Consider the following 27,125-nt stretch of genomic DNA (forward strand, 5'->3'; position numbering starts at 1 on the left):
GTTGGGTGGCAGTGGGTCGTTCTGCCTCGGGTCATTCTGCCTCGGGTCGTTCTGCCGCAAGAGAACTTGCCCTGTCGATGCCTGCTGTGGCACTGCAAATCTATCATTTGAAATACAGGTCGCAATTAATAGAAACCGCTATTTTCTCTGTAGAGCAGCAGACTGTGCCGTTTTTTCATTGTAGCCAAACATATTGAGGATTTACCACTTGTCGCGATCTGTGGGTATGTGGACCCACTGGGCCGTACCGCTGTAGCGGGATAGCAGCTGGCCGAACAGTTACCAAGTCCATGTATATATAGTCCAAGCACAAGGGTACCTGTAGAAGTTCAGACAGTAGCAAGGGCTAGGCTCAGATGGGAACTTGGCGGCAGACACCAGGCGTGGTGTAACACAGCAGGCGTGACCGGTGACACAACATGACTCCAACTTTCTAAGGCACAGGAACAAGGTAGCATGGGATACAGGATACAGGTAGCAGGTACGGGAACACTGGGAACAGGATAACACTAAGGGACCGTTTGCAAGACTAACACGGGTAAACACAACAACGTTCAGGCAATGAGTAAAGGGGCAGGGCCCTTCTTATAGTCTAGGGTGATCATGGGCTAATAGCTGATTTTCTGCTGTGACCCTCTACGGGACACAGCAGAATGGAAAGTGGAAGTGAGCGCTGGCGTCTCCTAGGGAGGATTGCTCACAGATCCATGGCTGTGGCCGTCGGGAGGGGGGGGGGGGGTGAGTAATATCGACGGTCCGTGCCTGCGGACGCTGCACCACTCATGCAATTCCCTAATACATTTCTACATTTTACTATTTATTCTTTTACCTAAAAACTTCTTTTACATTTAAAGTAAGCAGGAAAGGGAAAGGTATGAAAACTGTTAGACGGCGGTTGTAGCCGTGCAGTCCGTGCGAGTTCTGTGCTCCAGAGATGTAGGATCCCTGCTAAATATCTAAATAATTGAAGAATCAATCTGCAAGAGATATGCTATATCTTCCTTGATTACAGACTAACAAGAAAAGATAGGCCGTGGCCAGGAGAGATAAGGCGGTAAATGAGACACTCGCCGAGATAAGCAGTGGAGACGGATCCCGGAGAAATGCACGAAGACTCCATTAAACTTTATAATCGTTCTGAATATTATCTTGGCAAAAAAAATCCCAGTTCACAAATGTGCAGAGCGGAAAGGCAATCGCTGAATCCTAGTGGGACAGCACGGCGGCTCGATTGTTAGCGCTGTACAATGCTGGGGTCCCGGGTTCGAGTCCGACACAAGGCCCTTTTACACTGGCCAATTATCGGGCAAACAAGGCTACATAGAAAGCCGTTCCATATAATTGCCCTGTGTAAACCGCGCAGCGATCAGCAGATGAACGAGGAAACGCTCGATCATCCGCTGGTCGTATCGTTTTAAAAAAGTTAAATATCGTTGTCGGCAGCTCATCTTGTTGTGTAATCGGAGACGCGCTGCCGACATGATAATGTATAGGGACGAGCGATCGGAGTAACAGCCGCTCGTCCCCATCCATAGCTCCGTGTGACCAGAGCAAACGAGCGCCGATCAACGATCTGTCTCGTTGATCGGCGCTCATTGCACCGTCCAAAATTGGCTGGTGTAAGAGGAACTAAGGGGCATGGAGTTTGTATGTGCGCCCGGTGTTGCGTGGTTTTCCTCTCGGTTCTCCGGTTTCCTCCCACACTCTAAAAAATAAACCGATAAGGAATTTAGATTGTAAGTTCTACTGGATACAGTAAGTGATGGCAACTTCTGTACTGCGCTGCAGAATATGTTGCTGCTATATATAAATAAAATCAGTAGTGTTCCCCACTGCGACGTTCCATGGTAAATGTGTTCTGTCATATACATTAATCTGTGTGACACTTTGTTTTTAATTTGCTTTCCATATTCAAGATCTGTGCTTGCTGTCCGCTCCAATTTTTCACTTTACGGTTTGCTACAATGTATCACGCACGCAATCCTCAGAGTTAAACGCAGAAACATTTTATCTGCATTGATACATTGTAGCAATCTGAAGTCCAGACTGATACGTTTTACCTACACTGATACATTGCAGCAAATTATCAGGACAGATTTGTCCTGATGTATGTAGCTCACAGAGGATTGTCTAGACTGGATACACTTGTAACAAACCCTCAGCTATGTGAACAGGACTAGGGTTATACAAGTTTTCAGCATCTAGATGTAACCAAGAATATTGACCTGATTGGGTAAAGCGAGCCTTGCCGTCTCCTGCTGGGTTATAATACAATAACAACCATCTTGTATGCCAGTCTCCCGCACCCGCGCTGGCCATTTCTTCGATGTTCAACCAAATGGAATTTTCTTATTGATCAAGGCTCCCCGACTGCCCGCTGTGACATCTGCAAAAAAACAAACAAACAATAAGTACAAGGATAGAGAAAACGACTCTCCTAGGGAGGGAAAGTGGGTAGACTGAGACCAGAACCTTCAAGAGGTCGGAGGAGCGAGAAAGATCTTCTATTACCCACTGCTCACCCCACCCAGCGGAGTTCAAGGAGCAAATGGCCACAGCCCACGAGGAGTAGTAGTCCTCACCTCCTTACAACGTTCCCTCTACCCAACCAGTCGATGGCCATGGGCGCTAAGTTTTCTGGTGCCCAACAAACCATAAAGCCCCTTAAAAGCGATTGTACACATTTGAAAGGGTGTTTGTTTTTTTTGGGGAAGTTTTTTTTAAAAATAAAATTCAGTCCGTGTGTTTGGTGCAACTTTATAATTAGTTTTTATTAAAAACACTTTTTACTTTTTTGAGATACAGCTGCTTTGTATCTTGTATACAGAGTATCTGTATCGTGCGCTCAGACCTCTATCCGTCAGTCCTGCGGTCCTGACGTGTTATAAAAACTTAGATGTGATAGATAATAGGTGGCTCCTTTCGCTTTCAATGAACCAGTTCGTCCCGTGGACCTGACGGGTACAGGATTCAGCGCTGGATACAGCTGCTCTCTATACGGAATACAAAGCAGCTGTATCTCCAAAAAGTAAAAAATATTTTTAATAAAAACTAATTATAAAGTTGCTCCAAACACACTGACCTTTTTAGGCCCTGTTCACACGGAGTAATTTGCAGGCAGAAAAAATCTGCCTCAAAGTTCCTTTTAGATTTTGACCTGCCTGTTTTTTGGCTTCGGCCATTGAGCGCCGCGGGCGAAAAACACTTTCTCTGCCTGACATTGATTTCAATGGGAGGTCAGAGACGGAACCACGGGAAGAAAGAGCATGTCGCTTTTCTGCGAGCGAGAAAAAAACTCCTCCACCTCTCATTGACATAAATGGGAGGTGGTTGTGGGAATTTTTTGGCGCGGATTCTGACACGGTTTCCACATTAAAATCAGCGCCAAAAAACTGTGTGGACAGGGTCTTAATAAAAAAATAAAATCCCTTTCAAAGGTGTATATAGCCTTTAAAGACTGGGAACAAGTGGGTAGGCTATACTAAGAAGTGCCCTATATGATAACTGGGTACCCTGCCCTTCAATAATTCCACTTGGCTCACATGTGGGTGTTTCCCTGGCTGTAAACTTATCATGGAAATCTGCTAACACACGTACAACCTGCTGGTTTTCCCAATCCTTGGATGTCCTCATAGGAACAAATGACTTTACTGCTTCATGTGGAAACACAACATTTCCTAAAAATGATCCTCAGCAGTGTAAAGACACTGAACTAGCAGGGGGTGAAAGCAGGATAAGATGTCCTAACCTCACCACTAAAAGGAAACCAGCAGAATTTTAAACGCAGCTTTAGATGTGAATGGTGCATAAATCATAATGCAACTGTAATGTCAATTTGAGGTTAATAAATGATGTTCACAGACGGAGCTGCACTTTTATTTGGTGTTTTAACTCCAGTGCATTCAGGGATTTAGGATTATACACCGTACCAGATACTTTATTGGAATAATTTCAGTAAACATCCCTCCTCTTGTACATTCAGGTGTAAAAGCTGCGAGTGGCTCCCCCGTTCATCCTGCCAGCGTCTTGACGATCCCACTCCGGTTGGCGCCTCCTAAATCTTACTATGATTTTGCATTGTTGGCTCGGTGCGCCCCAGCCACTTGTGAGTTAATGATACATCTTCCTGGAATCCCAAGATTGGCTGTGACTAAGATGAATGACTAATTCACTGAGAGCGTGCGTTCTGCTTCCAGTAATAAAACGCTCGCCTCTCATATTCACCCTGCTGCAGAAGGAGAACGGAAAACCGCGCCATTCCACACCGAGACCAAATGACCTGATTGATGTTGACTGTAATAATAAGAGAAGGATATGGTGATGAGATTTCATTTAGAAGAGGGTGTTCTCCTGGACGTGTCTTCTGCGGAGTCTCTCTAGGTCGGGGTTGGTGGAAACTCCTCAAGATTCGCCTGCAAATTTTCTCCATTGAATAAGACAAAGAAAAAAATATATTCATACAAAAATGAAATTTTGCGCCGCAGGCCAATTTATTACCGTTTTTGCTACATTTTGTTCCGCAGCAAGGGCTTGAGATCCTCACAATCTCATCCACTCTGCGGTCACTGTAAATGCGGCGGAATTTCCACACAGAATTCCGTTGTGGAAATTCCGCAGTGTTTACACTATGTGGGAACCAGGCCTTTTAGGGTTAACTACAGCTGCTAAACGACCGCTCAAAGACGTCATCCACCTTTACAGGTTGATATACTGCATAAAAGAGCTGACTGTATACTGATGATACATTGAACTTAATAATAACACAGTATGCAGTAAGCTCCCCCTAGTGGTGACTGCAGGCATGCAGAATTTTAACTCTCAACTCTGTGGCTTTGCAGTGGATTTGGAACTTTGTATCAGAAAAACAGAGCTCTGACTGTTATACAGATATATTAAAGGGGTATTCCAATGGATAACCTTTATCACCCATACACTAGGTAGGTGATAAATGCCAAATCGGTGGTGGATTGAGATTTGATGCTTCCTCCAATGGTTAGAAGTTGGAATCCGCCAGAGTTTATATGGTGATCTACTGTCCGGGGGTACCAAGAAGAGGTGGTAGTTGGAGTGGAGTAACACATGACTGCAGGATCAGACTACACAGGGTTTGCTTGTAGTCTGTAACCATGGAGACACATATTCTGCATAGGAGCTGTATATGAAAAACGATCGATTTTTAAATCAGGACTGTTTGCAAAGTTGTTTCAATTTTTATTTTAGATGCATTAGAGAAATAAAATCAGAAGTGACAAGTCTACGTACCCTATAAACGAAGTAAAATCCACGATAACCATTTTGAGACCTGAGGAGCAGAGCGCGGCCATGGAGCGCGTTCCTAGTAAATTAATAAATGTCATTTTCCTACAAAAGGTTAAAGTCTTTCGCTCTAGAAATAAAGCTGTGGCCCAAAGAGCTGAACTCCCTGTATTTTATTTATCGTTATTTTTTTATTTTTTTATTTACTGGAATTGAAAAAGAGAAACCCTTGCAAATTCTTTGAGATCCCAGTTTGCCGGTTCGCACTTCGCTCCGAGTCTAGGCTGATAAATTGAGAAAGGAAATAAATGAACAATCAAATCTATTTCTCTCTCGCAGTAGAGAACCGCAGGAGAACCATGATTTATTTACACCGTGCGCTGGCAATCCACATTGTGAGGAAAATGAGCTTTAAAACCGACACAAAACCAGCAATTTATTCGCGTGGCAGAGTTTTAAAGAGAAATTAGAGAGAAAAAAAAGGACTTAAATTTAGAGACCATTTAAATCCAAGCAGCATTTCCTCAAACATACGATAGTCACATGGTAAACCCCCAGAAATCGTCCTTTTTGGGGCCCTTTTCACTATGAAGCATTTATATGGTTTTCGGTACGTGTTCACAAGCCGCTGATACTACAGGAAGAGTGAGAATCATCATCTTTATCTTTAAAGGGGTTAAATGACATTAGGCTAACATGGCGGCTTTCTTTCGGAAACAGCGCCACTGGTGTGCCGTTGGCTGTGTTAGGTATTGCAGCTCGGCTTCATAGCTGCAATACCAGACACAGCCTATGGACAAGAGTGGCGCTGTTTCTGGAAGAAAGCCGCCATGTTTTCTAATATTATGCAACCTCTATTAAATGCATAGTTGTCAATGCCCCGCCCACATCAATACCACCACTGTCCGGTAATCCAATTAGTGTTCAGGCCACATGCACATGATGTGGCAAATCGGCGTAATATAGTACCAGCAAATGAAATGAGATTTCAAGAAATCGCATCTACAATTTTTTTTTATTCTGCAGGTAAATTGAACTGCTTATTTTAAAATCCACAGCGTGTCAATTAATCTTGCGTTTCCACGTGCGAATTGTATCTGACCAGTTTTAAAAGAAAACGCAGCATAAAAACGCACCTATATCCGCATCAAAATGTAAAAACCGCACCTAAAAACGCATAAAGAAACGTTTTTAACAGCGAAACTACCGGCGTATAGCTGTGATTTTGATACACGTTTTCTGCACCAAATTCCGTAATGTGTGTATTTAGCCTAGTGCGGTTTTTGACGTGGAAACCGAATCGGATAACGGTCCAAAAAAAAACGTCCGAAATCGCCTCCCGTTAATTTCAATGGGAGACGGCAGAGGTTTTTTTCCGCAAGCGGAAAAGGACGCTTGCAGGAAGAAAAAGTGGCATGCTCTTTTTCTTGTCGCGGTTCCGTCTCTGATCTCCCTTTGAAATCAATAGGAGCCAGAGAAAAGCGTTTTTCGCTGTATCTTTTGCCGCGCTGCTCAATGGCCGCGGCCAAAAAACGCAGCAAAGAAAGTGCAGGCAGGGCAAAATCTGCCCCAAGGCAATTATTTTTCTGCCTGCAAAAAAAACTGTGTGAACAGGGCCTAAAAAAGAACCCGTCACTCCTTTTAGATCCGAGCGTTATCAAAGTACAACTACCGGTAGTGGCCATATTTGTGCCCAATAAATACCCCTGAAATGGGCAAATAGGATGGGGGATTGTGATAAGATTTGCCTCCCCTCTGAGCTCTTAGCCAGTCGGCGGTGAAGTAGTCACAGGATCCACTTCACTATAAGAGTCCTGTGGCTAATGAGTCGGGGTCAGGGCTTGTCTCTTCCGGCCCCCTGAATGGTACTTGGGGAGTACAAAGGGGGCAAATTAAGGAGCCTACAAATTCAGCTTTCATTAGGGCACTGTATGCATGGTCGAATGACGTGTGTTAGGATTATTCGATTTTGCTACGTCTTTTCTCTCGATTTTTCCGTTTATTCACCATATTTCTGTCTGATAATCCAGAACGTTAATAATCAGACGTGTGTCGTGCATGCCGTTGTTTTAGGATATGTTCACACGGCTTATTTCCGGGCAGTAAACGGCCTCCAAACATCCGAGAAATCTGAAGCAGAACGCCTCCAAACATCTGCCCATTGATTTCAATGGTAAAAACGGCGTTCTGTTCAGACGGGGCGTTTTTTTACGTGACCGTTTTTAAAAAAATGGCTACATAAAAAAAACGCCTGCGAAAAAGAAGCACATGTCACTTCTTGAGCTGTTTTTGGAGCCGTTTTTTCATTGACTCTCTAGAAAAACAGCTCCCGTGTTTTCAGACGGTTTTTGCTAAGCGTGTGAACAGAGCCTTACTGTAATAGATTGTGCTGTGGATTATCGACGCTCGGGGTTCAGGGCGCTGTCCGTGGTGCTGGAGGAATTTTGTATAATTTTTTTACCTTTTTGTACTAATAGTCTTTTCTGTTCCCTCTAGGAAGAGAAGTTATGACCCGGTTTGCTTGAATCTTCAATCCAATATTCTCAAGTGTTATACAGAAAATCGCCAGGAGCTTCTGAACTGCGGCGACCTCGCCAAAGAGTATCGGAGCTGCGTGCGGGAGGCTCAGAAGGTAACGTGGATGGAGATGATCATGTTATTCCTGTCTGTGGAGGGGGATATTAGGGGGGTGTTTCTTAATTCCAAAACAAAGTTTTCACTCCGGCATCAATGGAGTTTAACTGGTGCCGGATTATCGGACGGTCGTAGAAAGTTCTGAAACTCCCTTCTTCAGGATGAGATGTTAACACAGAAATCTGAGGTATAATTAGAGCAATTTCCTGATTGGTCGTCTTTGCGCTGTCTTCTCTCTGAAATGCCACATTATTCTGCTCTTCTGTGCTGGAATACGGGTGCCGGATTATCAAACCCCCTGGATTATTAGTTGCTGGATTTAAGAGATTTCACAGTAATTGATTACATTGATGCCGCCATAATTTTTAGGATGTGTCCCCAAAATATTCATGGGGCTGGAGCTTTGGTCTCCCGGCCTCCATCTCGGGACTTCATCAGCACGTTCCCTCTCCTCATCCTCTTATTTCTCTATCAGTAATTGTGTCGCCCCTTCTGCTTCCTATTGGGTGCAGAGTAGGACTGGGAAATTAATCAAAGAAAAAAAACGAATTTTGGCTCCATTAACCATTGTCAACCTGCGCATTTCGTTTTTTCCCCCTGATTTCAACGGTCTCTGATACAGTTGAATACAACGGTCGAGCCGGGGGCCGTAAGGTATCGCCGGACGCTCATGGCTCAGACAGACTTGAGGCAGTGACGTCATCGCGCCAGTCTGCGTCGAGCCACACAGACCAGAGAAGAAGAGGGACCTCCTCCACTCGTTGTTAGAATGGGGTTAGGCGAGTGTGTATTTTATTTATTAGGCACTATTGGGGCTGTGTGGGGGCATCTGTGGGGAATTATAGTGTGAGGGGGCAGATGTGGGGAATTATACAGCGTTTGGGCAGCTATGGGGCATTATACTGTGAGGGGGCAGCAATGGGGTACGATATACTGCGTGGAGGGCAGCTATGGGGGGCTTTATATTGTGTGGAGGGCAGATATAGGGGCATTATACTGTGGAGGGGCAGCAATGGGGTATGATATACTGTGTGGAGGGCAGCTATGGGGTATGATATACTGTGTGGAGGGCAGCTATGGGGTATGATATACTGTGTGGAGAGCAGCTATGGGGTATGATATACTGTGTGGAGGGCAGCTATGGGGGCATTCTACTGTGTGAGGGCCGCTATGGGGTATGATATACTGTGTGGAGGGCAGATATAGGGGCATTATACTGTGGAGGGGCAGCTATGGGGGGGCTTTATATTGTGTGGAGGGCAGATATAGGGGCATTATACTGTGGAGGGGCAGCTATGGGGTATGATATACTGTGTGGAGAGCAGCTATGGGGTATGATATACTGTGTGGAGGGCAGCTATGGGGTATGATATACTGTGTGGAGGGCAGCTATGGGGTATGATATACTGTGTGGAGGGCAGCTATGGGGTATGATATACTGTGTGGAGGGCAGCTATGGGGTATGATATACTGTGTGGAGGGCAGCTATGGGGTATGATATACTGTGTGGAGAGCAGCTATGGGGTATGATATACTGTGTGGAGGGCAGCTATGGGGTATGATATACTGTGTGGAGGGCAGCTATGGGGTATGATATACTGTGTGGAGGGCAGCTATGGGGGCATTATACTGTGTGAGGGCCGCTATGGGGGGCTTTATATTGTGTGGAGGGCAGCTATAAAGGCTTTATACTGTGTGGAGCGCAGATCTAGGGGCATTATACTGTGGAGGGGCAGCAATGGGGCATTATACCGTGTGGGGCAGTATCGGGGTATATTATATACATTAGTATATAGCAGGCTCAGGGGATAAATATATAATGACGTAGCATGCAAAAAGGGGTGTGGCCTATATAATCGTTGAGTAATCAAAATCGAGGGTTTAAATGTTTAATCGTGATTTAGGTCCTAATCGCCGGGTCCTAGTGCACAGGTACAAAGTGAGAGCCCAGCAGAGCCCGCACTGTGCCGTCATGCAGGGTAATGTAATTATGTGGGGATGTCATTGGGGTTGGAAGGTCCTAGCCTGGCACAACCAAGATATAGTTTCCGCAGAAGAATATTAGTCCTCTATAAATACGCTCCTACCCCATTAGAGCTCGTTATCCTGCCATACACAATAGATGGAAGTCGACGGGATCGGCAGACTATCTGATTTGTATGGGGGTATCCTGACTTTCCTCCGACATCTGCCGAAAGAATGATCCGGCATGTTGGATCTTAAAAGGGTTTGGCGGCGGCTTATTACGCTCTTCCCATTGAGAATACATGTACGCTCGGCCGGGAGTTGCGAGGATCCGCAATCGCCGACAAGAACGTAAGTGTATGCTCGGCTTTACAGCATCGCTGTACGGCCTGCAGCAAAGTAAACTGCTGAAAAGAGAAAGTTGCAAATATTTCCCACCTGCCAGAGAGGTGGCCTGACTTGTTCCGGTCACTGACATGTAGCTCAGATACAATAGGCAGCAGTTCATTTCCACCCTGAGTGCATCTGTTGGAGACATCACTCGATCGGTTTGAGTTGTTTTCATGTGCAATTGAGCGGATATAATTTTTCTGCTCCTTCTTTGCCCTTTCCATACAGCAGACGACTACAATGCTGCACCCCCCGTTCAAGGAGATTTGTTCTGAAAAATATCTCGCACGAGAGTCCCTGACTCTTATACTCTGTCCGTTCCATTCACTGACAATCAAAAACTTCAGCAACAAATAAGAATTTGTTTATTCTCGAGAAAGGAATCTACTGATATTCGAGTGACCTGTGATACTGATTATTGATCGGAGGGGGGGGGGGGTCCAATTTTTCCAAATTAATCAACGTGGATTAGGCAATTGTTGAAAGAATTAAATCACTTTGTATCAATCAACATGATCCAATTTGGACAATACCTGCAAAGTGACCCCGCGGTCCGCTGTAATTGTCGGGAAAGATGACGCCCAGGACCCAGTGCTGAATTGTAGATTTATTTTTTTGGGTTTTTGTTTTTTTCAGATGATGCTATACCAGAGGCTGCCAGCAGGGTGTGCCAGCCCGGAGGGCTTTATCCTACAAATAACCTTTAAAGATAAGAAATGTAAATGATGACAAATTGCCGACATGTTTTACGTTCCAGCTTCCTGCCTGTCATAGTCGATGTGTAAGATGCCTGTTAGTCCAGCGGGTCGGCCCGCGTACGGTTAAACAGCACATAGTGATGCCGCTGGGGAAGGGGCCGCGTGTCCCTGGAGGGGTCTTGCCAGCGTGTACTAGAAGTCATCTGCGCTTATTGAGCCTGATGTCTGAGGCAGAGGATCTCTCATTTCCATTAGCATGTCCGGAGAAGCTGTATTCCTGATTAAAGTCTTGCGTGAGACCAGCTGCCAGCAACGTTCCCCACAGAAGCTCAGATGAAATGAGATGAGAAAATTGTCAGCTTCTGTTAGCGGCAGCGCTGCTCGCGGACGCCCCGTGGGAACGCAACTTACTTTTCTTTCCCCTATTTGTTGTTTACTGAGAAGGTCACTGCTTGTCTTTTAATCATGACGACTGTAACATCCGTTTACAAAAAACATCTCGACTACACTGCGGGGGGAAAAACGTCCCCGTCCAGGGAATCTTACTAGAACCCCCCTCATCCAAGTATTCTCTGGGGCAGATCATTTATATATGTTAAAGGGAATGTCCGATCAAGTAGCCAACCCAGTGATCAGTTGATCACTGAGGATCCAGCTGCTGACCCCCCCCCCCCCCCCCCCCATAATACTACAACCAAAATGTAGTATTGCATGCCGGACATTAAAATGAATGGCTGACTTTGTAATATGTACATGGGCCATCTGGCAAAAAATAGGTTCCTGAATGGGGTACCACCCTGATGCCCATATGAGCGAATAGGAAAAAAATTGTCGTGGCAAAATAACCCCTGTTGTTGTGATCGCCTATTTGTGATCGCCTATCCTTTAGGATGGTCAATTAATGTGTGATCAGTGGGATTCGATCCTTGGGACTCCTATCGATCAGCAGAATGAAGGAGTCCCGGCTAGCTCTGGATCGAGCTCGGCGCGCCTCTTCAATATTCAGCCATCCACAGTAATAGGCAGAAAGCTGACGATCAATGTGTGATCGGTGGGGTACGACCCCTGGGACTACCACAAATCATCAGAATAAAGGAGCTACGGCTCTCTCTGGGCTCCACTTCAATGTTAGGCCATCCACAGTAATAGAGAGAAAGCTGTCGATCAATGTGTGATCGGTGGGATTGGACCCCCTGCGACTTACACCAGTCAGCAAAATTAAGGAGCTAAGGCTCTCTCTAGATCGCTCTCGGCTCTCTACTTCAATGTTCATTCATTCACCGTAATAGGGAGAATGCTGTCAATCGGCAACGGGCGGGCGGAGCGGCATTATATGAATACGCCGGACTCCTACCTCGCATCGCGCTGCAACGATTTAAGTTCTGAAAAATAACATCACATTCACAGGTAGGAGACAGACCGCTGAAATCGGCATGTCTGCCATTACTTTATGCTACTCTGAGAGGGCGGCATGAAGTCGCTGTCTGGTTCCCTTTAAGGGATTATGGGAAGCTGAATGTCCCCATTTTTTGATTGTGCGCACCCTGAGAACAGGAAAGTGATAGACTATGAAAAAGTTGTGGAAATACTTGCAAAAATGTTTTATTACTAAATATAAAGTTATTATAAACTTGTCCCTGAAACGTGTGAAGCCGCAATCTCTGCCTCATGTGCGATCATCCGTAATTAAGTCAGGCGAACGTTTACTTCATCATATTTAAGTTGTTTTTTTCCCAAATTTTATTGTCAGACAACTTTATTCACACACAAAGTGTTCCAGTGCTGAAGTGTTGATTAAAAACGTTCATGCTCCTCCAATGTGTAATTTCTAGCATTCAAATTTAAGAGTCCCCCCCCCCCCAAAAAAAAAATTCTAAATAAGAGGAACCAATTCCAGAGCAAAAGTGTCCTAAATGTAGTTTATGAAAGACCCTTAAAGGGGCCGTCCACCTAATGCTGATTTCTGCTAATATACGGGAAACCGCAATATGTGCCACGTACTAGTACATAGTTAATGGAAGATCCGCGCCGATGTCTTCCTCTGTGAAACGCCGCCCGTTGTTAGTACAGCCTTCTGTGTAGCGCTCCCCTTCTGAACATGGCCGCTGATGGAGGGGCATGTGACCAGGCGCGTCCTCCATTGAGAAACACCTATCACGCCAAGGGATTCTAACCCATGCACAGTGTTTTTCACGGTGGAAGATACCAGCGCCAATCATCTTATAACTATGTATTAGTAAGTACCATATGTGAAAATAAACAGTGGCCAACCCCTTTATTAAAGCATATACAGTATTTACTGACTACCTGAATTATTCTTAATTATCCACCAAATCTTTGCTTTACAGCAGAATAATGGAGGAATAATATAAAAGTTATATTCTTGTATATAGGGAGCAGTATTATAGTAGTTATATTCTTGTATATAGGAGACAGTATTATAGTAGTTATATTCTTGTATATAGGGGCAGTATTATAGTAGTTATATTCTTGTATATAGGGGGCATTATTATAGTAGTTATATTCTTGTATATAGGGGCAGTATTATAGTAGTTATATTCTTGTATATAGGGGCAGTATTATAGTAGTTATATTCTTGTATATAGGAGCAGTATTATAGTAGTTATATTCTTGTATATAGGGGCAGTATTATAGTAGTTATATTCTTGTATATAGGGGTAGTATTATAGTAGTTATATTCTTGTATATAGGGGCAGTATTATAGTAGTTATATTCTTGTATATAGGAGGCAGTATTATAGTAGTTATATTCTTGTATATAGGGAGCAGTATTATAGTAGTTATATTTTGTATATAGGGGCAGTATTATAGTAGTTATATTCTTGTATATAGGGAGCAGTATTATAGTAGTTATATTCTTGTATATAGGGGGCATTATTATAGTAGTTATATTCTTGTATATAGGGGCAGTATTATAGTAGTTATATTCTTGTATATAGGAGCAGTATTATAGTAGTTCTATTCTTGTATATAGGGGGCATTATTATAGTAGTTATATTCTTGTATATAGGGGGCAGTATTATAGTAGTTATATTCTTGTATATAGGGGGCATTATTACAGTAGTTATATTGTTGTATATAGGGGCAGTATTATAGTAGTTATATTCTTGTATATAGGGGGCATTATTATAGTAGTTATATTCTTGTATATAGGGGGCAGTATTATAGTAGTTATATTCTTGTATATAGGGGGCATTATTACAGTAGTTATATTGTTGTATATAGGGGCAGTATTATAGTAGTTATATTTTTGTATATAGGAGCAGTATTATAGTAGTTATATTCTTGTATATAGGGGGCAGTATTATAGTAGTTATATTCTTGTATGTAGGGGCAGTATTATAGTAGTTATATTCTTGTATATAGGGGCAGTATTCTAGTAGTTATATTCTTGTATATAGGGGGCATTATTACAGTAGTTATATTCTTGTATATAGGGGCAGTATTATAGTAGTTATATTCTTGTATATAGGGGGCAGTATTCTAGTAGTTATATTCTTGTATATAGGGGCAGTATTCTAGTAGTTATATTCTTGTATATAGGAGGCAGTATTACAGTAGTTATATTGTTGTATATAGGGGCAGTATTATAGTAGTTATATTCTTGTACATAGGGGGCAGTATTATAGTAGTTATATTCTTGTATGTAGGGGCAGTATTTTAGTAGTTATATTCTTGTACATAGAGGGCAGTATTATAGTAGTTATATTCTTGTATATAGGGGCAGTAGTATAGTAGTTATATTCTTGTATATAGGGGCAGTATTATTGTAGTTATATTCTTGTATATAAGGGCAGTATTATAGTAGTTATATTCTTGTATATAGGGGCAGTATTATAGTAGTTATATTCTTGTATGTAGGGGCAGTATTTTAGTAGTTATATTATTGTATATAGGAGGCAGTATTATAGTAGTTATATTCTTGTATATAGGGGCAGTATTATAGTAGTTATATTCTTATATATAGGGGCAGTATTATAGTAGTTATATTCTTGTATATAGGGGCAGTATTATAGTAGTTATATTCTTGTATATAGGGGCAGTATTATAGTAGTTATATTCTTGTATATAGGGGGCAGTATTATAATAGTTATATTCTTGTATATAGGGGCAGTATTATAGTAGTTATATTCTTGTATGTAGGGGCAGTATTATAGTAGTTATATTCTTGTATAATGGGGCAGTATTATAATAGTTATATTCTTGTATATAGGGGGCAGTATTTTAGTAGTTATATTCTTGTATATAGGGGCAGTATTATAGTAGTTATATTCTTGTATGTAGGGGCAGTATTATAGTAGTTATATTCTTGTATAATGGGGCATTATTATAGTAGTAATATTCTTGTATATAGGAGCAGTATTATAGTAGTTATATTCTTGTGTGTATATAAGGGGCAGTATTATAGTTCTTATATTCTTGTATGTAGGGGCAGTATTATAGTACTTATATTCTTGTATATAGGGGCAGTATTATAGTAGTTATATTCTTGTGTATAGGAGCAGTATTATAGTAGTTATATTCTTGTGTATATAGGGAGCAGTATTATAGTAGTTATATTCTTGTATATAGTGGCAGTATTATAGTAGTTATATTCCTGTATATAGGAGCTGTATTATAGTAGTTATATTCTTGTATGTAGGGGCAGTATTATAGTAGTTATATTCTTGTATATAGGAGCAGTATTATAGTAGTTATATTCTTGTATATAGGGAGCAGTATTATAGTAGTTATATTCTTGTATATAGGGGGCAGTATTATAGTAGTTATATTCTTGTATATAGGGGGCAGTATTATAGTAGTTATATTCTTGTATATTGGGGGCAGTATTATAGTAGTTATAGTCTTGTATATAGGAGCAGTATTATAGTAGTTATATTCTTGTATATAGGGGCAGTATTAAAGTAGTTATATTCTTGTATATAGGGGGCAGTATTATAGTAGTTATATTCTTGTATATAAGGAGCAGTATTATAGTAGTTATATTCTTGTATATAGGGGCAGTATTAAAGTAGTTATATTCTTGTATATAGGGGGCAGTATTATAGTAGTTATATTCTTGTATATTGGGGGCAGTATTATAGTAGTTATAGTCTTGTATATAGGGGCAGTATTATAGTAGTCATATTCTTGTATATAGGAGCAGTATTATAGTAGTTATATTCTTGTATATTGGGGGCAGTATTATAGTAGTTATATTCTTGTATATAGGGGGCAGTATTATAGTAGTTATATTCTTGTATATAGGAGCAGTATTATAGTAGTTATATTCTTGTATATAGGGGGCAGTATTATATTTGTTATTTTCTTGTACATAGGGGGCAGTGTACAACTACTGCTAATGTGGTATAAGTATGCATCTGTTTTTGAATAGTGACAATCACTTTTATGGTCTTGAAATGTTTTCCCAGCTAATGCAAAATGGACTGGATATGTCCCATGTCTGTGCTATATAAATGATAATAAAACAAACTATTATTATTTATTAATACTGAGCGGATCCTCTAGGAGTCCTCTGTCATCCAGTAACCAAGGTGTTAAACATGAAGGCCATGATGGATCCTGTGATGTGTGGAGTGATCTGATTGAGGAGGGTTTGATCTTTGCCAATGTCAATTAGGGAGGTTTACTTTGTCTCTTAATGTTATTGTGGCTCTCTCAGCAGTACATCTTTCCTTGACCCATATATCTTTATTACTTTCTCTCTTTCTACCACAATGGGATTACCCAAGACAAATTGCTTTGAGTATGCAGGCCCAGCGCAGAGCCCGGGTACTGTGTTTGCATTGTGAAGTTCACCTCTAGTGTCGGGGAGAGCAGGCGCTGCTTTATAATGACACTAATTACAGTTATTTATTAGGATCTTCACTCCGCTGCTCCACACATGCAAATCTGTTGTCTGCTTGTGAATACTTTGTGTATTGGATACTCAGACTATTCTTATCTGTTCATTAATCTATCGCTCTTTATATAGATCTGACCTCCCGGTGTCATTTCCACATAGATGTTGCCCTGTTTCTGATTTGAACCCAGAGCTGCAGTGTTAGCGGACATCACTCCTAGCCCCATTAATGGGCCATACATTGTACTAGATCTGCAATGATTGGGACAGGTTCCCAATTGTGGCAAATAAATCCTATTTATTATATACTGAATAGTTCTGCAACTCTCTATTAATGGCGTTCTTACGTAAGACAGGATAAAACTAGACCAGATGGGCAGAAGCCACGCCAAATTTATCACAGTGGTGCGCGCTGTACTATAAATCTGGCACAACCTGCTAGACATGTATGACGCTTTTCTCTCTTATGCCATCTCTTGGCTGGTTTACTCTACACTAGTATTTTGTGCAAGAAAAAGAAGCGCGCGGTTAATAAATGTGGCGCATTTTAGGACTTTGTAGCCACGCCTCCTTTTCCAGACACGTTTTAGAACGGTCAATGAAGAAAGTGTATACACAATAAATTCGGATGACGTCCTGTAGACCAGTTCTTTGTGGCAAGTTGTGCCAGATTTGTGGTGCATTTTGATTAGTAAATCTTCCTCTTTTTCAATTTTTTATCATTTTCCAGATCTCTGCTTGATGTCAGTGAGTGGGAACATTCTCTGTAGTCTGAACCTGTACAGACCTAATACTTTGACTTCTCAGCTCATGTGTTGGTCTTTTACTTTAATTCTATCTCCTGTCTTGACCTGATACTTCTCATAGCTGAAAATTTGCTACAATTGTTTCTTTTTTCCCAAACTCTGTGAGCTAAACAGTCTGGACACCAAGATGATACATTTTACCTCCACCGATACATTGAAGCAAATTATCAGGGCAGGAAAGATCTGCTGATCACTTTTTAGGTCATAGGATTGTCTAGACTAGATACAATTGTAGCAAACCCTCAGCTGTAAGAATTATTAGTTCTGTACAGGTGTTACATGCTGTGTTCTAAGAAAGGGGGATCACAATTAGGGTACCCTATCTCTATTATATCTTTGTTTTAAATTACATCACCCCCCCTTCTCTCTCTCCTAGTGCTAAGCCCGTGTGTCAGTCTTCACTTTAATTCTGGAATTCTATTCATGTGTCAGTCTTTACTTTTAATTCTAGCATTACATTCATTAAAGGATAAAAAGCAGCAGATCGTTTAATACGGTTTAAGCAAAAGAAAGATTAAGGAAATTGCAATGTAAGCAGTAAGATTATTTCTACAAGATCACTATAAAGCGAGCTACAATATGTGTCACCTCCTGGATAATTCTTTACGGTTACAAGACAAAGACCTTCCATATGGGAAGCGAAGGGGGAAAAAAAAAAACCCACTGAGCTTTAGAAAATGTCACTGGCGCTGAACCGTCCAGCTCGAAAACCGTTCTTCTCACCCGTTGACTTTCAATCTGCAGCTGCAGAAATACCGGAGTGGAGCAGGGACCTTACAGGGATGTCCTGGGGGTGTCCTCGATCCCCAGCGTTACCAGCCCTGCTCCAATTACCTGTATCGCCTCACCTATGTATGGAGAGCAATTCATCTTCTGCAGAAGGTGCCGGGGGGAAGGGGGTGCTAATATATAACAGATGTCACGTTAGTTAAGCAAAACTGGAAGCAGCTGAAAGAGTCTACAAATCTTCACCGCGCCGAGAACAAGCGAGAGATACAAGAGAGGAAACGCATCAATATCCCGGAGAGACGCCACCGTCCTTGTACATTAGAGTGGCCGCTACTGTTAAGAAGATCGAGCACCGTGTAAATGATCACCCGTTTTCCTTGTGATGATGCATTATGGTGGCGCTGCCCAGTGCCACCCCCTGGTCCTGATCCGCCGTCGCCTTTCCTTCCTTCTCTGGGTCACGTCCTCCGGTCCCTTTAGTTGCAATCTTTTGAGGTTTGGAGGAAAAAAATAAAAACCGCCATATAATGCTAAATATTACGCAGCACTTTTAAGATGTCTGCCGTTGTGAATATTCTAAGGAGCGGCTCGTAACGCGGCCTGGCGGACTGTAACGTTACTGGCAGCGCTGTATACTTTACTTTTGTGGATTTGCTTCTCCTACTTTTTTTTTTCAACTCCATTGTATATTATTAGGCATTTTGTGATGTGCACGTTCTGGAAGACGCTGGGAAATATAGTTAAAGGGACACTAAACCTAAAGTCAATCTTATCGCCATTGTGTGGCTAAATGAAATCTATTGCTCTCTGTTATCGGCCATTACAGGATAGGTTGTGCGATTAAAAACTCCCTACCCCTATGATCACCACTTTGTCACATATCTCCAGTGCCGATTACCCCCCCCCCCAGAGACATTTACATCCATATATGTGACTGATATCAGCCGCTCCTCTTATAACACTGCGGCGCTATTTGGACTTAACGTAACGGATTTGCTGCAGAAAATCTCCGCAGCATTTACTTATCCGCTAGATGACCGTCCGCTGTGAAAAATCCGCACCATTTCATGCGTTTGGTACTGCGGAAAATAGTGCAGTTTTTATGGTGCGTTTTTTAAAGGGCTGTGTGATGGTGAGATTTCTTCATCCTGTGATGTCATTTCCAACCCCTGTAAAATTCCGCCGCAAATTCCGTACTACGTAAGAAAAACGCAGAAAATCCGTCCACTTTCCGCAGCAATAATTGACATGCTGCAGAACTAAATATACCCCCCGCAGGTGAATTTCTGGACTGAATTTTTCCGCAGCGTGTTGATGACATTTGCTAAATCTCACCCACTTTGCTGCTGCTACTGTGTTCTGCTGTGTATTTTCCATCCCCAATTCCAGACGGAAAATACGCAGCAAATCTGTTACATGTGGATAAGCCCTTATTCTTCTCTTGTCACATCCAGAGCTGCCTTGAAGATTCTGCTGGTTTCCTGCAAGCCATTGGGCTGCACAGCTTTATATCTCTTTACATCCCCTGCTTGTTCAGTGTCTGCATTATGCTTGCTTTACTGAGAACTTTCATGTTTACAATACAGCAGGCTGGTATAGTAGATAAATGGAGTATTCCAGTGTATGGGTATCTCGGTACGTATGCTAGGGGTACAGTGGTAGTGAATTCCAAGAGGCAGAATTTTGAATGCTGCTCTGCAGGTGACCAATCTCCTCCTTTATAATGGTTGCTCTGGTTGTAAAAAGGTGGCCAGATTGATAACCCCTTGTCTTTACCTGCCCTCAACACTATTAATAAACCTTCATATATAAGTTTACAGACCAACGTAACTTTGTGCAGCTCCTGAAGACTGACACCTGCAGAACAATTCTCCCTCCATGCCGAACGATAGGGTTAAAATGCAACCAAACTCCTAGGTGGCCATGTGGGAAGAGATCTGGCAGCTGATTTGCTCTGTAGGCTCCACTGCACCCACATTTTCCATCTGGCCCAATAAGTTGGCAAAGGGGTTGTTTTCAGCTCATCGACGCCAACCTTAAACTGCAATTTTCCTATATGACTATTCAGAAGGCACGGGCAGTTCTTTCTAGGGATGAGCATGTGCACTGTGGGGTAGGGGGCGCGTACTGGCCAGCTACCTTGTGCCCTGACCTTAGAGGAGCTGCTATAGCTTCTGCAAGTAAATTAATAGTAATTACTGGAGGTTCGTGATTCTGGAAGTCCCTACCGAAGAGTCCCAAGCAGTGCTGAGATTGTTTTATAGGGACCGTCTCTGAGTGCAGCGTGCTAACATTTAGACATGGGGATCACTGCATTACAGTTTAAACTTTGCATTATCAATTACACGTTTTGTTCTCCAGTCACACCCAAAGCTGCAGATACATCCAAACGGATTGTCATTAAATTAGAAAAAAAACAAACTAGCATTTTTATAAATGCACGACTACATTTTCCAGAATGAAACACAGCCGAGCGTGATCTGTACAGACCTGCAGCCAGTAGGGGCATCAGGGAGATGTCAGATAATGCAGCCTGGGAGTTAACAGGAAACCAGCAGAATCATGAATTCTTCTTTTAGATGTGAACAATGTTTTTTCACCCAGAAACTGCGCCACTAGGGTCTGAGTTGCAATACCAGATGCAACCAGCAAACATAAGTGGTGCTGTTTTTTTGGGGGAAAAAAATCAGATCTTTTTTCTTATATCGGATAACCGCTTTAAACTGTCCTGCCCTTTTCCGAACGCTAAACCCAATGTCCAACTATACCGCCGCCAGCACTTGCGCACCTGTTGTGCGACTGCTCGAGCATTGGTGGCCTGAAAACAATCACTGAGAAGTAAATTAGCATCCAATATTATTAAAGACTGAACTCTCCCCCCTCCCCCTCTATCATTAGTTTCCTGCAATTCCTCGGTGTCTCGTTTCCAGTAATCACGGCTTTTGTGCGGTACCTGCCTGCCAGATCCAAACGCAAGTGTTCCACTTACCCACAAAGCACTGGCATTGAGCGGCGCTGGCATCCGTAAGCTTGCTAGGTGACAAAGGGTAATGCCGTCTCTGGATTTTTTTTCTGCTCTCTCTCTCTGACTCTCTGCTGAGACTGCCAATTAGTTTGGCAGGCCCCGACAATAGCGACCACTTTTATTTTTTTTATTATTATTATATATACTTTTTTCTGCACCCGGCGTGATGAGGACACCTATGTATTAGAGAGTGGACGCTAAGTGCCAACTCATTTCATACACAACTCTGAAAAGCCGTCCGATGATGTCTCTTGGCCATTGTGTGCGTGACACAGACGACCATACAGCCAGCGCCGTATTTTTTACCTAGCGCTTGAAGCAAGAAGCTTCGACAAGTAATTTGGTCCCATGCCCATCCCCGTGCCAGCGATGAGCGACTGTAAGCAGAAGTGTAACATACGGGACTGAGCGCATGAAGACTCCTGATATTTACATAGCTGAGTAATTATTTTCAGTTTGTTTTCATCTCGGTTGTCAATTTAGATGAAAATAAAGTGCGGTAGGAAAGTGCCAAGCGCTGAATATGTTGTACTCGTGCCACTAAGTCTATACGGTATTGCGAAGCCCGTTCATGTCACAGGTACCGATGCATTGACCGAAACAACTTCTTAAAATGACAATAGGCTCCGTCTTGTGCCTGTATGGGGATGTGCACTTCTTGTACAGGGAACACATGGACATTTAGAACCAAGGACAAATGCGATTGTTTATCTGATTTAAAGAAGCACTCCGGCAAAAAATTTAATAAAATTTGCACGTATAATTTTACCTCGTCGACAACATTCTAGCAGTGTAGTTTTGTTCCACACTCGGTTGCATCTGTACATTTTAAACCATTGCATTATGGGCAACTGTGTCATGTTATCTCAGTCTGACCACCCAAATAGACCATGCTCTCATGTGTAGACAGGATGTCTCTCCTGTGTAGATGACTTCCTGTGAACTACAAGATTACACCATGACCAATCAAATCCCTCCTGGCAGCTCTGAGACCCCACCAAGCCCCACTCTTTTTGTTCCTCTGTATGCCCCCGATTCATATAGTACTGCTGAGGAGATGATTTCTGCCTTATCTAAGGCACCAGGTGTGCAGTGATATAATAGATGAGTCCATACAATGATTTGCTGCAGAGTTATACACCTCCCCTGACCAACACTAACTGTTCATACTATCTGTGAGTGCAGGGAGTTCAGTATATTTCTAGGAGATGCAGCTTCTCACTGCTCCCCTGCATCCTGCTTGCAAGGAGAAATCTGTCACTAACAGGATGCTGAGGAGACCACCTAAAGCTGCATCACATAGAACTTTGTTCTCACACTGCAGTCTCTGTGTATTCCTATGTTACTGATCTAATACTGACTGCACTTAGATAGGACTCGGAGCAGAGACAGTGCAGTCTGATGATTCCGCCCCCTCTGCAAAGCCGGAGGCATGATGGGAAATGTATTCTGCATTAGAAGAATCATATTAGAGGAGTAAGAAGGAACCAAGATGGCACACAGCCCATAAATGACACACCATCTAAAACGGATATACACAGGAGCTGCTACATTATTCTTCAATAATCACCTATGCTGCACTATGTAGGGGGGGGGGGGAGAAAATGCTGGAGTGCTTCTCTTAAAGGAGTATTCCCTGATGGCTCTTCAGGCTGTATTGGTCATTAGCCTTAATGGAGAGGGAGTGCATATATTGCCACTTTTCCTCTGGCAGGAGGGGGTCTCAGTGGTTGCACCCCCCGGTAATCCAGAGAATAGAGGGGCTGGGACATCTGGACTTCTTTTTCAGAGATGTGTCCTTGCATCTATGGTCATTCTCCATGAGAGGAACCATAGATGCCCATGAGTGCACCACTCAGCTCTTACTGAGGTTACGAGAGTTGTACCGCAGCGAGAGTCTCTCCGTCCACAGGTCACCGAGCTTGCATTTTATTTTGTATGCCCCTGTCTGCTCCACCTGCACCCCGTTCGTACAGTCATATCGTTCGGGGGGTGATGGACTGCGTTACCTCTGACTAATCGCTGGGATGAAAGAATGGACACCTAATTGAACCAAGTCAATGTGCTATTCATAATCCAAACCTTATTATAGAACGATACTAATTAAGGTGCTGATACATTGTTACATTACTAATTGTTAATCTCATGTATTCCGGCCTTCAGTCGCCTTTTCCTTGAGGATGGTAAAATGGACGCAGCGCTAATTTATAAATAGAAAGTTTAATTATTACCTAATGACATAAGTCCCTGAATCGTCCAGTTCGAAACTTTTAGGCCCCATGCACACGACAGCAAAAAACCTCAGTTTTTGCGGACCGCAGCTGCGGTCCGCAAAAACGGAGCCATTCACTTTCATTGAACACTGACACCTTTCCGTAGCACTACGGAAGGGTGTCAGTGCCGTGGAAATGTTCCGGGAATTATGGAACATGTCCGTTCTTTCGCATTTTGCGGGCCGGCCGGTCGTGTGCATGGGGCCTTAATCTGCTATTGAGCTGGTCCAGTGACTCATTTTGAAGCTTTACATAGGTAACAGATGCTCGGTGACTACCACTAAAGGCTCCCATTACAACCTGGACTCTACTGTACATAGACCCTGAAAGACCTACAAATCTATACTAGTATGCAGCATTGCTTCTCACAAGAAAGATAGTTGCAAAGTATCCGCCTTCACTTTTACTGTTGACATTCTGTCCATGAAACAGGTGGTTCAGGATGGACACGGCTTAGTTATAAGTAAATGCTACAGAATAGAAAGTAACTTGGATACACTGTGCTCTAAGGCCATGCTCACGCCACTGATTTTCACGCAGAACCTGCGCCAAATCACATTGGATCATAATGTCCACGTCGCAAAAAAATAAGTAGTGACGTGACACCTCTTGACATGGGTTCCATGTGGAAACCGCGTCCGGTAGCCACACACAGATTAGCCACTTTGGATGGCATTGATCAGCCAGTGGATCCACAGCAGATAAAACTGCAACTCTCGGCCAAGTTCCCAACAGACTTTTCAGACCGAAAAATCAGTCGTGTGAACATGGTCTAATCTTTACAACAGGGCGCGGATTTATAGCCATTAATATCCAATAGTTGCACCCACTAGAAGACCACGTTCGTTATTCGCAGATGACTCCATTTTTCCATCAGAAATAATCATTAAGTGTTGATATTTTTGCAACTTTTTCTTAAATTTCTCCAGTATTTTTCTGACTTTTCCTTATTCCATTGGGTACTAGAAAGAGAAGGGACTACTAGTAACGGCAAATCAAATCATTGCATCCTATAATCCGATGGTTAGTTGGTCAAATAGTTAAAGGAAAAAGTACGTCGCGCCAAACTTCAGGTGGCGGAAACCAATGAGTTAATTGTCAGGCTTGTAGACCAAGTTTGTTGTAGGGCACAACAGATGTCCCCCCCCAAAACTTGTATAAGAATTCAGTCCATATGACCGTTTCACAAAGCAAAGATAAAGCAGGTGGCGGCCGGAGAAAAGAAGCTAAAATTAGAGAAAAAAATTGCCAAGTGTGATCAATGAGGACGATACAAAAATAGTTACTGTAGTCTGTCTGGACCAAGATTTCCCTTATGGCTATAAATTATAGAAACTTTTTATCACTGCCGAGAAAAACTTCTGTCTCTTAAAATGTTCAACTACAAGTCCCAGCATGCTCTGTGCAGTTGGAAAAGTGCCTGAGCCGATTGAGGCAAAATCATCATTGTTACCGTCTTTGTCTGTTCCACATAGAGTTCACTCCTCTCCACTTGCCATTCGGTAAAATGTTTTTTGTCTGTGTCCTTCATGCTCCCTGCCCAGAGCCGTGCTGTCACTTTTCATTACCTCCACCCATCTGGCCCAATGCTGCTGCCTGCCAGGATTAAAAGGGCATCAACTAAGTTTAAACAACCACAGGAAATCCCATGTTCTCCCATCACCTTCTACTACTTTGCTCAGAACTTCTAGTACTATAGAAATACGTTAAACTTTGAATTCGCATAAGGAAAAAAAATCTTCAGGGGAGGACATAAAACCAGTGAGCGCTAAATAGGAGAAATATAACTAATCTGCAGCACATGGGCAGCAACATGTGGGTGCGTAGTGGTAGATCATGTACATAGAATCTGGAGTTTTTAAGAATCTAAAAAACAACTTTTATATTCTGAACGTCCCTCCGATCATGCCTCAACATGGAGCGCAGATTTTATACGCCCTTTACACTAGGAGGAATTTTATCCTATGCTCATTGTTGCCCCCTGTGGAGTATGTTTCTTATCAGATGCTAAGAGGAGTGTGGGGAATGGTGGTGACAACGGCTCTGAGCTCATTATTCAGTTGTTCTATAGACCAAATAAAATATATAAGAATATAACGACTATAATACTGCCCCCTATGTACAAGAATATAACGACTATAATACTGCCCCCTATGTACAAGAATATAACGACTATAATACTGCCCCCTATGTACAAGAATATAACTACTATAATACTGCCCCGTATATACAAGAATATAACTACTATAATACTGCCGCTATATACAAGAATATAACGACTATAATACTGCCCCCTATGTACAAGAATATAACGACTATAATACTGCCCCCTATGTACAAGAATATAACTACTATAATACTGCCCCGTATATACAAGAATATAACTACTATAATACTGCTCCTATATACAAGAATATAACTACTATAATACTGCTCCTATATACAAGAATATAACTACTATAATACTGCCTCCTATATACAAGAATATAACTACTATAATACTGCCCCCTATATACAAGAATATAACCACTATAATACTGCCTCCTATATACAAAAATATAACTACTATAATACTGCCCTCTATATACAAGAATATAACTACTATAATACTGCCCCCTATATACAAGAATATAACTACTATAATACTGCCCCCTATATACAAGAATATAACTACTATAATACTGCCCCTATATACAAGAATATAACTATTATAATACTGCCCCCTATATACAAGAATATAACTACTATAATACTGCCCCCTATATACAAGAATATAACTACTATAATACTGACCCCATATACAAGAATATAACTACTATAATACTGCTACTATATACAAGAATATAACTACTATAATACTGCCCCCTATGTACAAGAATATAACGACTATAATACTGCCCACTATATACAAGAATATAACTACTGTAATACTGCCCCTATGTACAAGAATATAACTACTATAATACTGCCCACTATATACAAGAATATAACTACTATAATACTGCCTCCTATATACAAGAATATAACTACTATAATACTGCCCACTATATACAAGAATATAACTACTATAATACTGCTCCTATATACAAGAATATAACTACTATAATACTGCTCCTATATACAAGAATATATCTACTATAATACTGCCCCTATTTACAAGAATATAACTACTATAATACTGCCTCTATATACAAGAATATAACTACTATAATACTGCCCCTATATACAAGAATATAACTACTATAATACTGCCCCTATATACAAGAATATATCTACTATATACTGCCCCTATATACAAGAATATAACTACTATAATACTGCCCCTATATACAAGAATATAACTACTATAATACTGCCCCCTATATACAAGAATATAACTACTATAATACTGCCCCCTATATACAAGAATATAACTACTATAATACTGCCCGCTATATACAAGAATATAACTACTATAATACTGCCCCTATATACAAGAATATAACTA

The 27,125-nt window shown here is 42.0% G+C and overlaps 1 protein-coding gene across 2 annotated transcripts in view; it reads left to right on the forward strand.

Moving 5' to 3' along the window:
* The window catches only part of CHCHD6 (coiled-coil-helix-coiled-coil-helix domain containing 6), a 169,777-nt gene that overhangs the window by 100,225 nt on the left and 42,427 nt on the right, over positions 1–27,125 (forward strand). For both annotated transcript variants that reach the window (XM_075831796.1, XM_075831797.1), the window contains one exon: positions 7,753–7,888. In XM_075831796.1, the coding sequence (XP_075687911.1) occupies positions 7,753–7,888 (136 nt within the window). The remainder of the gene's footprint in view (positions 1–7,752; positions 7,889–27,125) is intronic.

The sequence above is a fragment of the Rhinoderma darwinii genome, chromosome 7, assembly GCF_050947455.1.
Source record: "Rhinoderma darwinii isolate aRhiDar2 chromosome 7, aRhiDar2.hap1, whole genome shotgun sequence".
Classification (NCBI taxonomy): domain Eukaryota; kingdom Metazoa; phylum Chordata; class Amphibia; order Anura; family Rhinodermatidae; genus Rhinoderma; species Rhinoderma darwinii.